At 36.7% G+C, this 15,021-nt stretch overlaps 1 protein-coding gene across 1 annotated transcript in view; it reads left to right on the forward strand.

Annotated features, from left to right (window-relative positions):
* Positions 1–273: 273 nt before the first annotated feature.
* RTRAF (RNA transcription, translation and transport factor) overlaps positions 274–15,021 on the forward strand; it is a 28,581-nt gene continuing 13,833 nt past the window's right edge. The window contains exons 1-6 of the mRNA XM_007943706.2: positions 274–334; positions 2,106–2,230; positions 4,918–5,017; positions 9,729–9,815; positions 10,899–10,987; positions 14,014–14,082. Coding sequence (XP_007941897.1) covers positions 274–334; positions 2,106–2,230; positions 4,918–5,017; positions 9,729–9,815; positions 10,899–10,987; positions 14,014–14,082 — 531 coding nt within the window. The remainder of the gene's footprint in view (positions 335–2,105; positions 2,231–4,917; positions 5,018–9,728; positions 9,816–10,898; positions 10,988–14,013; positions 14,083–15,021) is intronic.

Below are 15,021 nucleotides of genomic sequence, written 5' to 3' on the forward strand. Positions count from 1 at the left end.
TTGCCTGTTGTACAACTAGGAAGCTGACAATAAAGTTTATTTGAGCGTCGACGTGCCGACGCTGGCCCCGCTTCTCCAGGAGGTGCCGTAATTGGTGGGCATTCGCCGGTGGCCGCTGTTCCTAAGTCATGATTGGCGAAGGCCGAAGTCATTCCTGAGCGTCCCGGCGTCAGCCCGCCTTCTCGCCGCGTCGCGGGTGCCTGCGCCGCCCGCTCCTCCGCGCCTCTTCTCTCCCGGCAGAGGCCCGGGGGACCAGAGCGAGAAGCCAGGATCATGTTCCGACGCAAGCTGACGGCCCTTGACTACCACAACCCTGCTGGCTTCAATTGCAAAGGTGAGGCGGCGTCCTCCGGCCGACCGCACGTCTCTGACTGCAGCGGCAGCCCTTCTCTCGGCACCCCCCTCCTCCCTACCTGGGATCCTCCGCGGCCTTGTCTCCCCCGTGTGCCTCTGGGCGGCCACTTAGTCCAGGCCGGCAGGCACTGCAGTTTTCCGCCGCGCTTCCCAGCACCCCCGGCTTCGCAGCTCCAGCACCTACTCCTCTGTTGGAGTCACCACTTTCTCTACGTGGTTAATTCCAAACGCTCCTCCCCCACCTCCCCTTCTCAGCGCACAAAAGGGAAACCTTCGTTTTTCTAACTTAGGTCTTCAATTCCACTGATGTCCCGGGTAATTAAGTGGACGGTACTCTGAGCACCTGTTATGGGCCAGCATAGTGCTGGATGTCGAGGAAGGTGCTGAGTAACTTGAAGACAAGTTTGCTGCCCGCCAGGGGTCGGGAACGATCAACTCAGGAAGCAGTTAAGGGATCAAGAGAATACAAAACGCAGTCCAGTATCGACAATGGAGGAATCAGCGCGAATAGCAGTGTGCTAATTGTGTAGGCTGGGAGCTCTGGTAGCATAGTGGCTAAGGCACTTGACTGCTAACCAGAAGGCTGGCGGTTCAAACCCACCAGCCACTCCTCGGAAGGAAGGTTGGGCAGTCCTACTACCGTAGTGATACTGCCTCGGAAACCCAAGGAGGGGTCGCTATGAGTCGGGGCCGACTCGACGGCAAATAACAACAACAACAACAATTGTGTAGGCATCGCGCAAAAAAGTAGCAGATGAGCGGGTTAGTTGAATTGTAAATAACAAAGGTATTTGGTATTTTACGGCGTTAAAATTTTTAGAAGTACTAGCACTAAGCCCAAAACCAAACCCACTGCCATGGGGTGGATTCCGACTCACAGGCCTGTAAGGTTTCCAACACTATTAAATCTTTACGGAAGGAACTGCCACATCTTTCTCTTGGTATACAGTAGCCCTTGAACAGACTCAGGTACTCTCACTTTTTTCTAAGTTGCCACATTTTGTTTATATTTTAATAGTTAACAGACAGCACAACTAGTCCTACACCCTGCCCCACCCTTTATAACCTGAGGGGGCTCAGCTACCCTCTCCATCCAGTCTCACTTCTTATCCTCCTCCTTTTTGTCCTTTTTGCCATCCTTGGTGGCCTGGAAGCCCAGGGATCCGTGTCATATTGAATGGCCTCATTGTTGGGGTCTGTGCCTGGAAGGTTTTCCAAGATGCTCTGAAGGAACTCCAGGTGCTGCATGACACTTCAGTAATAACACTACCACCCAGTATTACTCTACTACCTACTACTTTTCATTTTCTCCCATAGTTCTTGGCCTGTGGTAGACTAATATGTTTGAAAGTGATCATCAAGTACAACCTGTGATACCGGACCAACGTATAGTTCTTTTCAGGACTACATAATAAAAGCTGAGTTTAACTCACAGGTTGAAAATAATTTACAAGAGGTGTGTCAGTGATTTGTTGAGCACATTGATTTTTACTTAGGAAAAATAATTGGTGGTAATAGCACTTTGATCTGGATTTGAGTCTTTGCATCTCATTTTTCTCTTTAGTAAAATGGATATTTTACCTTCTTTAAAATTATGTACGTAGTTTGTCATAAATGAGCTTAATGTGCACCTAACAGTACTTAATCTTGTTTCAGTTAACTTTTTATACGGGGTTAAACAATTCTGTTTGACCTGTGAAGTAGGTATTCTAGTGATTGCTTTAGTGATTTTTGTGATACCTTTGTTGCAGATGAAACAGAGTTTAGAAATTTTATTGTTTGGCTTGAAGACCAGAAAATCAGACACTACAAGATTGAGGACAGAGGAAATTTAAGAAACATCCACAGCAGTGATTGGCCCAAATTCTTTGAAAAGGTAATTACCAGAAAGCAATATAAAAGTACAGAGAGCTTCTCCAAAGATTATACGAAGAGAGACAATTTTAAAATGATTTTTTAAAAAATAAAAGTAATAATGATCAGTGTTTGAGAACCTGGATTTCAGAGATTTAACTGTTTGAAATTATTGTTTATTTTATTTAAAGCAAAGTATATAATCTGTTTCTACCAAGCTTGAAGTAGTTTTCTTTGGCAACATTGTGAGGTTTCTTTAAAAAACAGTGAAATATTCCAAAAATGGTAACTACACTTTAATTACATGGCCAAAATTAGATTTTTTACATTAGGCTAAAAATACAGCAGTAATACACTTTTGTATTATTGACGTGCTTAAATGTCAGTAATAACAAAAGATGACATTATTGATGTGCTTAAACATGCAAGCTGTCATGTTTATCGTTGTAGTTAATGTACATACATAGATGTCCCGTGCTTATATAATTGAAATGATCTAAAAATTTCTGTATGTCTAACATTTTTATTGTTAGAATAATTTTCCCATTGACTTAGTCTGATTTTAATAATACATTTGAAGGAAAAAAAGAATAGTTTTCAAATTATAATAAAAATCACATTTCGATGTCATCACTTATGTTAAAAGCTTTCATCAGCTATATTATTTTGACGAATAAGATATTTTTCCTTCAAAATATCAAGAAAAGCAACTGAACTTTTCATTTTATAGGGCAAAATGATCAGATGACTAACACTCTGGTTTGAATCGATGATTGTGTGAATTAGGAGATGATATAAATTACATACTAGCTCTAAGACCTTGGGCAGATTTATTAACCTCGATGTCTTGATTTTCTCATTGATAACAATGAGATAACAGTGATATCTTAAAATTGATAACGATGGTACTTAAAGTTTTGTTGGGTGTTGTTAAGGTCCCTGGATGGCACAAATGGTTTTGCTTGACTGCTGACGTACAGGTTGGTGGTTTGAACTCACCCAGTGGTGCTGCAGCAGAAAGATCTGCTTATATAAAGGTTGTAGCCAACCAAGCCCTACGGAGCATTTCTGCTCTCTAACATGGGGTTACCATAAGTTGGAATTGATTCAATGTTAATGGGTTTAGGGGATGTTGTTAATGGTATACCTAAAGTGTTCTCAGAGGGGACCCACCTGTACCAAGTGCTGTATACTTAATATTACCACTGCTATTACTTAAAAAAAAGAGAAGGAGTTAATGAGAAAAGATTCCAATTCATGATTGATGACCCCATATGTGTCATAGTAGAACTGTGCTCAGTAGGGTTTTATGACTGATTTCTGGGAAGTAGATCACCGGGCCTGTCTTCCAAGGCACCTCCGACTTTTCAGTTAGCAGCCTAGCACATTACTGTTTGTACCACCCAAGGTCTAGTGTTGAATTATTTTCCTTTGCTCTTAAAAAGTACTTTTGAAATTTTTAGATGGATTTTTTTTTTAAAGTTTAGAAATATATTAGAAAATTGTATTTGTTTCTATTATGTCTTACTTAGGGCCCATTCATACATACAAGATACTACACATTTCTACATATAGAAGAGTATTTGATGAATATAAAAAAATGATTGCAAAACACCCAGAAGTTGCAGTGAAGTAATGTAACTTACAGATAAACATATTAGAGCTTACGCATCCAAACTGATGTTGCCCTTAAAGTTGGTCTCTTTGGAATGATGATGTCCTTTCTTAAGGCATACTTGGACCTTTTCTTTTGAAATTATTTAGATCCTAGGTCCCATCCTTTGAATATCCTTAATGTAGCAATTTCTATACTTTGAAGGTGAATTTACTTTTTAAATTATTACTAAATCTTAGGACTGAGATGTTTCTTTTAGCAGGGGGATAATATAGCTCATTTAGGAAATGAGTTATGGTTAAAAAGTGCTGACTTACTAATTATTCCTGATAAGATTTCCAAAAAGGAGCTCCAGAAGTTTTGGGTAAATAGGATCATTACTGCAATTAGATTTTGATGTCCCGAGAGAGTGTCCTTTGAAGGACAGCACTTATTTGGATACTCCATTTCTGACACTTATTTACAATGCTTGGTTACATTCTACACATACATTACATGGCTTACTTTATTCAGTGGCGTTTCCTTAATGTGAAAGCTAGGATTTCGATAATAGATTTATTTGTATGTCCTCATTTTTTAAATTTAATTACTATATATGTATTGGAATGTGGAATCAGAAATCTGAGCGTCCAGGCCCAGTCTAAGTTGTGTAACCTCTGGCCAGTGTCGTCCTTTCTAGGTCTCAGTTTTCTCATCTGTAAAATGGGGAAGTTGTTCTAGACCAGTGGTGTCCTACCTGGCATCTGTAAAGATAAAATTTGAAAAGTGGTGGAAATTTCATTTTTTCTTAATAGATTAAAGGCTTCCTTTGGGTTACATAATGCATCAAAAGTTTGGTAATAAAAATGTTACAAGAAATACCAGTTGGCATTGTTATATGTCTCATTGCCCCAAAATGGGAAAATGAATTGATTATGGTTAATTATTACTTAATAATGACTGTTGTTAGACAGACTCTAAATTCATGGGAAGGTGGGGTGTAGACCAAGAAGTCTTAAAAGAGGGAATCCAAACAAACATCTATTTCAACTTTATCATTTTTTCATTCTGTTATTTTATGGTAATAAAGAAACTTTTTTTTTTTTTTTCCACAGTATCTCAGAGATGTGAACTGTCCTTTCAAGATTCAAGATCGACAAGAAGCAATTGACTGGCTTCTTGGTTTAGCTGTTAGACTAGAGTATGGAGATAATGGTATGTTTTATGGGGAATATGGGTTTTTAAAAGAGGTAGAGGACAGGTGGGAGAGCCAGAGTGTAAAGACTTAAGGAAGTTGCTGATTTGTGCTTTTTGTTTTATGCTGTTTACCTTTTGTTCATTTAAGTTTAAACTTCCTCACCCACTTTTCAGCATCTATTTAGAACTTTACTTTTTATTTGTAACCTTGCTTCTGTATCCAGCCCTCCGAATCTCCCAAATTGGCTAAGAAAGGAGTTTTTAGAATTAGGATCTCTTTGTTAGCAAAAAGTTAAAAATACTTTTCATTGACATTTGGATATTTCTGTTAGAATTTGGAAATGGTGTCTTCATACAAAGTGACTTAGTTTGGTATATTTGGCACTTTGCATAGTCTGTACCTTAGTCTTTCATGTTTAGAAATTGTTGTTAATGTCACGGAATTGATAGGATTTCTGCATGTTAGTGCCAGCAGGTAATTTCATAGTTACCTGTGAAATTACATCTTCTCCATTACTACTTCTATCACCCTAATTCAGGCTCTTGTCACTTTCTGCTGAAGTTATTACAGTATCTTCCAAATTGGTCTCTTATTAGTGTCATCCTTTAACCTGTGATCCACATGGCTCACCAAGCTAATTTTCTCAAACTTGCATCTATATTAGAATACTATTCATTGTTTCCAAAGAATAGCACTAGTTATATACTGTAAACATCATTAGCTTTTAGTTTTCTACAAAAGGAGCTGCAAACTCTTTAGCCTGGTATTCAAGGCCTTTGATGGCTTATGTCTAAGCAGTTCAACACTTGACATATTGCCAAACAAGAATAACCATTTCCTGTTTATGTCCCCTTTTTCCCTCCCTTCAGTTTCTTTGCTTACGGTTTTCCCTTGGCTAATATGCCATTTCACTAGAGCCCTACAAATCTAAATCCTTTCCATCCTTTTAAGATCCAGTTCAAATGTCCCCTAGCTGCAGTAATTTTTCCCTCTGTATTTGCATAACTTTTAGTCTGTCTTTTAAGGCATTCACTACTTTCTAATGACTTTATATGTCTTATTTACCCCCACTAAATTTAAGCTGATTTTCAGATTGGTTTCCTGTGTGGTACCTGTATTAGTTTCCTATTGCTGATCCAACAAATTACCATAAACTTGATGGCTTACAATAACATGAATTTATTATCTTATAGTTCTGGAGGTAAGAAGTCAAAAATTAGTCTCAACTAGGCTAAAGTCAAGGTGTTGATAGGGTTGCTTCCTCTTGGAGACCAAGGCAGAATCTTTTTTCTTGGGCTTTCTGGTTTCTGAAATCTAGCCTGCATTCCTTCACTCGTGGCCCCCTCTACCACCTTCAAAGCTACTAGCATATCATCTTCTATTCCTTCTATGATTCTGTTTCTGTTACCACATTTCCAGCTCTGACCCTGCTCCTCTTCCCTCTCTTTCACGAGGGTCTTGTGATGACATTGGGCCCATTTGGATAATCCAGGATTATCTTCTGTCTTAGATAATATATAATACATAATACATTTACAGGTCTAGAGACTGGGATATGGGCATCTTTGGGTGAGCAATTATTCTGTTCTAGCACAGCATGCAGCGTAGTTCCTTGCACACAGTAAATGCTTATCAACCTCAATAAATGTTCGGTCAGTGCAATATATGAATGTTTATATATGCCAGTTTGGAGAATTAGCTAGGTTTTGCTGGGGCCTTAGACTTAAATTTCAGTAGCCTTTTCATAGCAATCTTAAGAAAACCTCTAATTTGAAACTTTACATTTTAGTTTAAAAAGAAAACACTTTGACTTTTCTTTAGAAAATAACTTAGTCATTTTTGGCATTGATACATAGTATTACTTGATTTTCAGGACCTTTTCCCAAGTACGTTCTTTCTGTGTGAATTAATTTGTAATGATGTGTTCTCTAGTTTATCACAAGTGCTGTTCAACTGTTCACAAATAAATTGATAGTCATATAGTAATTTCTGTTTCATGCTTGTTTATTATATTCCATTTGTCGCATTTTTTAAATCTTTCAACTCAGGTTACCAGGTTCAGTTGATTATAACTCTTAAGTACATTTCTCAATAGCAGCGTGTTTATTTTAATAAATTAAAAAATGCTGAGGGACTAATTTTATCTGCTGTATAGTAAATTTTCTGATACTGAAAAAGAGAAAGTCAGCATATACTTAAAAGGTAAATGGCAACAGAAAATATTGAAAGTCTAAACTATAAAGTGCTTTTGTGTCATCTGAAAATTCAGAGTTATAAGAACAAAGACCATTCGTTAAAAAAATGATAACTCTTTCTGTTACCAATGGGAGGTACTGATATTCTCTTGTGATTTTTCCATTAATATGTTGCTCTTTTTTTTTTGAGTTTTAATTTACTTATTTTAAAATGTTATTTGATGAAAATATTGTGAATTTTTATTATTTGTGCCTGTCTCTGTTATCTGGTGCTGCTATAAGAAATACCACAAGTGGGTGACTTTAGTGAACAGAAATTTATTTTGTCTCAGTTCAGGAGGCTAGAGGTCCAAATTCAGGGTGCCGTTTCTAAGGGAAGGCCTTCTCTTTCTGTTGTCTGTGGAGGAAGGTTCTTGTCTCTTTTTAGTTACTTTTTTCCTTGGCTTTAGTTACTTCATGTGGCTTCTCCCATCTCTGTGTGCTTCCCATGCCTGTCTGCTTGTTTATATTTTACAGTGATTGCTTTAAGACACATCTGTGCTAATCTAGCCTCGTTAACATAACAAGAAAACCAATCCTCAAGTATAGGGATTAGGATTTACAGCACACATTTTGGGGGGACACAATTCAATCTGCGACAGTGCCTTAACTTTTTTTTTAAGTTTCACATTAATTTGTCAATTAAGATTATTAAAATCTGACTTAAATTTTTTATTTTAACTTGACATCTTTTCAGATTTACAGAAACATTGCAAGAATAGTACAAAGAATTTTCGTATCTCAGCTTCCCCAAGTGTTAAAATGTTTCTTCATTTGCTTTTTCCTTTTTCTTCCTCCCTTTCTCCATACTCATGCAGTTTTTTCCTAAACTCTTTGATAGTAAATTGTGATGATTCCCTTTTACCCATAAATATTTAGTACACGTTTCCTAAAAACAGCATTGTCTTATATAACTGTACTATTACACTCACTGCCAATGAGTTGATTCTGATTCACAACAACCTTGTCGGACAGAGAACTGCCCCATAGTGTTTCTAAAGTTGTAAATCTGTACAGGAGCAGACTGCCTGCCACATCTTTATCACGCAGAGTGGCTAGTGGGTTCAAACCGCCAACCTTTTGGTTCGTAGCCAAGTGCTTTAACCACCATGCCACCAGGGCTCCTAAACATAGTATACTTATCAGAAAATTAACATTGATATACTACTTTTATCTATAGACAATACTCAGATTTCATCACTTGTATCAATGTTATTTAGAGAAAAGAAGTTCTAGATCATGGATTGCATTCAATTGTTAAATCTATTTCGTCCTCCATAATATAGAAAAGTTCCTCACTATTTGTATTTTGTTGCACCAACATTTATTTATAGAATGTCCCTCAGTTTGGGTTTGTCTCATGTTTCTAATTGATTAAATTCAGAGTTTGTCCTTTTTTTTAGGAAGAGCACATAAGTGATGCTGTTCTTAAGCACATGATATCAGGAGGCAAGTGTTGGTTAGGGTTCCTCCATTGTAAAGTTACTATTTTCCCCTTTGTAATGAATACCTGTCTTGTGAGAAGCTTTCCTCTTAGTTTTAGAATCCATTTGATGATTTTTGGTTGAATCAATTACTGTGATGATGTCAAAAGGGGTTGTTCTAGTTCCTTTATTCCTTTTAAATTTCTTTGTGGCTTTCTACTGTAAGGGAGAAGTTTTTCCTTCTCTGATTGAGTTATTTAAATGTGGATATATGGATTCTTATGTATTCAGTGGGTCATAATCCTTCCTTGTCATCGTGTATTTTGATATTTACAATGTCTTAGATTTGGCCAGTAGATGCTCCTTTGAGCCGAGTACTGTCTGGCTTACATTTAAATGCTTTTGTTTTTCTGGGTGGCTTTTTCATAAATCATATAATAAGCCCTGGAGCCAAAGATGCTTTTTGGGTATTAAGTTTAGTGAATTAATACTGAGTTTTTTCTTTTTTTCTTTTTTGGTGACTTCCTTTTAAGTATTAAGTATTTTCCAAGTATAGCTATAAAAATCTACCTTTGGAATTCTGGCATTCAAGTGTTGAGATAAATTTTAGGTTTATATATGCTCAAACATTTGAAGTATGGATTTTTTTCCAAAGCAAGGTTTTCAGATTCTGTATATGTCATTCAAATGAAGATTTGGGAGGAAACTTTGCAATGCTTTTTATTTGCTCTTATGTAATCTATACTTAATGATCCTCCCTTTCTTCTACCTCTACCAAGTTTTAGGATAAACTATAGATTCAGGTTTTCCCCCTAAAATTTACATAATATTTGAAATGTATTACCTTTAGAAATGTTAATGAAGATATTTGTGTCACACATTCCAATAATCATTTTAACTTAGTCAAAAAGTTATAGTCCCTTTGTCTTCTGATACTCCATAGCAAAACATAACTCTAATTGGCATTACCCTGTGCTTATAATCTGTTTGCCTTAAAGTCAATGAAGAAGCATCGTTGATTGGACCTTAAGTTGCATTTCTAAAAATTATATTTTTGCCTATTTTTACAGCTGAAAAATATAAGGATTCGGTACCTGATAATGCAAAAACTGCTGATAATGCAACGAAAAATGCAGAGCCGTTAATCAATTTGGACGGTAAGTATGTAACTAAATGTGTAAAATTTGCTACCAGTATTTTTGGTTCTTTGCATGTTTTTGCTTCCTAGAATGTAGTGCTGTTTAAGGCATTTGAGTGCTAGCCAGAAGGCTGGCGGTTCAAACCCACCAGCCACTCCTCGGAAAGAAGATTGGGAAGTCTACTTCTGTAGTGATACTGCCTCGGAAACCCAAGGAGGGGTCGCTGTGAGCCAGGTCCGACTCAACGGCACATAACAACAACAACAACAACAACAGAATGAAGTCTAGGTTCAGTAATAAGAATGTTTTACATAGACAACGGTTGTGTTGAAGTTTCATTTTCTATAATGTTTCTAAGCATGAATTACAATATGCTTTCTCCCTGACCACAGTTGAATTCTGAATGTTAACGTCGTATTATTTGATTTGGTTATAGTGATTTGGTGAATAATCATAGTGCAGATTGTTTGCCTTCTTGAGGTGTAAGATAATTTCATTGTTCTAAAGACACTATGAAACGAGTGGTAAAATTGTTCACTTTTTTAAGTACCAGTTATCCTTTAGCAGTTTTTCTCCTTTTAAAAAATATGGAAGATTCTGGTTACTTAGATTATGAAATGTGTTGAATATTCTTTCCCTGCTTCATTGTGAATTGTAATTTATGAATTATCCTTTGAATTAATAAGCTTCTTGGACTCTCCAGAGCTGCTGCTTAGAGAAAAGGTTTTCAGAAAACTGTCCAGTTAAGGGGCCTATGTATTAAAATTAATAGCCTTGGGAAGAAATGTTAATTAAAAGTGCTGTGTAAAGGGGCCTTGCATGAAAAGTTGTAGGACAAATCTAATGTGAGTTAAATTAATCATTTACTGGCTTGTTCAATTTGATGAAATGTATTAACAGAAAAACCATTGGTCAACATGTTGATGCTGTACATCACTTTATGTTTTTTCCCTAAGCAGCAGCAATTTTAGAAGTGAGAAATTTGTTGTCATTGTTACTGGAAAATGAAAAATGTTTTTTGTAAGTTTGTATATTCACAAATATATGGCTGTAATTATGTTAGTTTGCAGAATTATAAGTTTGTTTTCTAATCTCTTCTAGTAAATAATCCTGATTTTAAGGCTGGTGTGATGGCTTTGGCTAACCTGCTTCAGGTCCAGCGTCATGATGATTACTTGGTAATGCTAAAGGTCAGTTTCATATTTTTCATTCTTGACAGAAACTGCATATAGGAAAATCTCTTCATTTTTCTAAAAATGAACTCTGGTATTTACATTATGGTTGAATGATTAAAATAGAAATATGGGATATAAAACAGATTTAATTATTTCATCTGTTTTTAGATTATCTAAAAAACCAAACCCACTGCCATCAAGTCAATTCAGACTCATAGCAACCCTTTAGGACAGAGTGGAGCTGCCTCTTAAGTTTTCCAGGCCTATAAATCTTTATGGAAGGAGACTGCCTCATCTTTTTCCCAAGGAGCACCTGGTGGGTTTGAACTGCTGACCTTGTGGTTTGCAGCCAAATGCTTTAACCACTGTGCCACCACAGCTCTTAGATTATCTACTAGTAATAATGAGAACTAATATCAAGGAGTTAAACACTGTGTGCCTTCCACTATGCTAGATCCTTTACGAAGATTCTCATTTAATCCTCTCAGTAATCCTAGAGAGAGATGCTAATATCTATATATGTTGATGTAAAAATATGATAGTTACATATTTTGTATATATGTATGTGTGTGTGTGTGTACGTACACGTAGATAAAAAGGATAGATAACTAATATCCAAGGTGACACAAAATGATAGAGCCAGGATTTTAATCTAGGCACTGACATAGTGGTCATTCTTTTTTCTATACTAACCTAGTTCTGTTTAATTGGCTAAGGCCACTTAGTTCACCTCTACTTTGGGGAGCTAAGTAGTCTAAAAGAAATCTCTTCTATTTGGTGAGTATGTTATTCTGAAAGACAAAATACGTTCATCATATTCCAGAAGACTTATGCCTAGTAATTATGTAAGTACAGGCGCTTGGGTGGTGGAGGAATTAAGATAGTGTTGGAAATTACTTTAGAAATTATTACTGTCTTTATGAAAGATTAAAGAGCTTTTGACTTGACCTTGTGCAAATAGGGAGTCTTGTTGGCATAGTGGATAAGTTCTTGGCCGCTAACTGGAAGGTCGTCTGTTTGAACCCACCACCAGCTCCACATAACAAAGACACTGGCAGTCTGCTTCTGTAGAGATTCACAGCCTTGGAAACTTCACTGGGCAGTTCTCTGCCCTATAGGGTCAGTATGAATTAGAATTGTCTTGATGGCAGCAGGTTGGTTCTTTGGTGTGTGCATGTAAAATTCTGTGAACTATGCAGTAAGTTGAATAATTAAATTTTACAATATCTAGAAGAGATTAAGCCATAGTTTATTTTACTTCTTAAAATTAAACGTATTAATGACAGTTTTAATAAGGACTATTCCTGGATTATCACAATTCTTAATGCTGTATCTGAATGTTAACTTGGATTTTCTTAACCCAAATTGAGTGCCAAAAGACAAATTATTTTTAGTGAATTTTAGCTCTTTCAAAGGCTTATTCCCCACTCAGACAATTAGTAAATTGCCTTGGAACAGTTTTACAGTGATCACGTCAACTTTAATCATAAACTGTGTGAGAGGAGAAACAGACAATGCATAGCGTAGTTGGGGTGCTTTTGTTAGACATTGGAAACCCTCTGGGAAAAAGTATAAATAAGCTATAATGGAAAAGCTTTATAAAAATTCTAATCTTAGCTGCATGTTTGTCTTTTGAATTATTTTAAGAGACATTCAAATGATAATTCAGAAAACATCCTAGCTTTGCTGAGTGTAAGAATGAGAGTATTAACTATTTGGCAACCAGACTATTACTGTTAAAGATTATTTTGTTATTCTTTTCAAATATATACCAAACCAAATTCACTGCCATCGAGTTGGATCTGACTCATAGCAACCCATCCTTGGGTTTCCAAGGTGGTGTCACTATGGAAGTAGATTGCCCAGTCTTCCTTCTGAGGAGTGGCTGGTGGGCTTGGCATATATATATATTTTATATTATTAAATAATAATATTTTTATATTCTCATTTTTATTTTTGAGTTGTAATTGTCTTCTTGGTCATTTAAATTCCCTAAAAATATCTTGCTTTTAAGGATGTATTCATTTCCTAGATCTGTTGTAACAAAGTACCACCAACTGGGTGGGTTATAATGACAGAAATTTATTCTCACAGTTCTAGAGGCTACAAGTCTGAAAGAGGGTGTTGGTAGTGTTGCTTCCTGCTCAGCGCTGTGAGGGAGACTGTTCTGGGCCTCTCTCCTGGCTTTCGCAGTCCCAGGCTTTTCTCGCTTTTAGACACGATCACTGCGATCTCTTCTGCTGTCTTCACATTGTAATCACCCAGTTTTCTCTCTTTTCCTTCTCTTACAGGGACATCAGTCAGATTAGGGCCTACTTACTGGAGAATGACCTCATATTAATTAATATATAAGATCTGCAAAGATGCTATTTCCAAATAAGGTCATATTTCATAAGTACTGGGAGTTAGAACCTGACCGTATCTTTTTTGGGGACAGAAATCAACACATAACTTGGGGTGTGCTGGGATACATATGTGTCTGCCATAATGAAATGCCATAGTAATAAAAACAGTGTCCTTTGAAAGGTCTGAAAACACTTCTCTGTGGTTAAGTGAAAAAAGCAAGGTTCAGAAAAGTCTGTATGATATACTAACCTTTTGTTTTAAGAATGTATGTGTCATGTGTGCATGCTTGTAATTTGAGTCTTTTCGGGATACACAAGAATCTGTGAACAGTGGCTTCTGTAGGGGAACTGGATGGTTGAGGCTTGGGAATGGGAAGGAGACCTGCTTTTTACCAGGTGTCCTGCATTTTTAAGATTTTGTACTTACCTTAAGATTCTATGCACGTGTATTATGTATGTGAAAATTTAATTATCATGAGCAACTCTTTATGTTATTAAATATTGAAAATGTGAACACTTAAAAGAGCTTTCTTAAAAATTTATTGGAGGATTTGTTAAATGAAATAGGTAGTTCTGACTTCATCAAACTCGACATCCTTGTTCTTCTGACTCAAAAGAAAGGAAGACAGTTAAGCAGTCTTTAAAAAGTAAAAGCAAACCAACAAAAAAAAGTAACAACATTTTTGGTTGTCGTAGGCGATACGCATATTGGTTCAGGAGCGCCTGACACAAGATGCAGTTGCTAAAGCAAATCAAACAAAAGAGGTACGTACGTTTTCGTACATTAACTATTAATGACAGTTTCTTCTAGTGTTGCTATAGGTTTAAACTCTGCATTTATCAGAATACGTTATATTAGAATAAAACAACCCAGAGAAAAGATAGATACTTTGATAGGACTGAATTTAGTTCTTAAGTAAGTTGAAATTCTTGCAAGAATGCCAGGATATATTCAATTGCTAGGGGTCTTTTTCGTTTGTTTTCTCACCCCATATTTTCATTACTCCACAGTCCACCGTACAAACTGGAACATGCCCAGGTGAAGTTTATTTAAAGGGAATTTGCCCTTATGTAACTTAACTGGGTCATTTTGACTCTTTGCTGAAAACAAAGAACACACTTGGTTACTAATAAATTTTCTTCTCTTTCAACCTAAATTCTATCCAATTTCTATCCTCACTCGTTTCTTCAGAGAAATTGGCTCTCTTCTCTCTCATTTTGTTTTTTTATTTCCAGACATAATGATGATAAGAAAGTCACTTGCCTAAGGTCACCCAGTTAATAAGTGTTGAGCTCAGGCAGTCTGATTCAAGAACTTTAGTCTAACTGTGATGGGTGGGAGCCAGGGTCCATTTGTGGTGGTCTGGATGAGCTTAGTCGATCAGTCCAGGTAAAGGAGAGGGGGCTATACTAGAGTGATAAGGCTGTAAATCTTTATGGAGCAGACTGCCACATCTTTTCTCACAGGGGGCAGCTGGTAAGTTTGAACTGCTGACCTTTTGGTTAGCAGCCAAGCACTTGACCACTGCACACCAGGGCTCCTCAGAAAGGGTGTTAGATTCTATCAAATGCTACTTCTGTGTCAGTTGAGATGATTGTGTGATTCTTATCCTTTGTTCTATTTATGGGTTGAATTATGTTGATTGATTTTCTAATGTTGAACCATCTTTGCATCCCTTGTATGAATCCTACTTGATCATGATT

The sequence above is a fragment of the Orycteropus afer genome, unplaced genomic scaffold, assembly GCF_000298275.1.
Source record: "Orycteropus afer afer isolate SDZICR_OR568_19922 unplaced genomic scaffold, OryAfe1.0 scaffold00111, whole genome shotgun sequence".
Classification (NCBI taxonomy): domain Eukaryota; kingdom Metazoa; phylum Chordata; class Mammalia; order Tubulidentata; family Orycteropodidae; genus Orycteropus; species Orycteropus afer.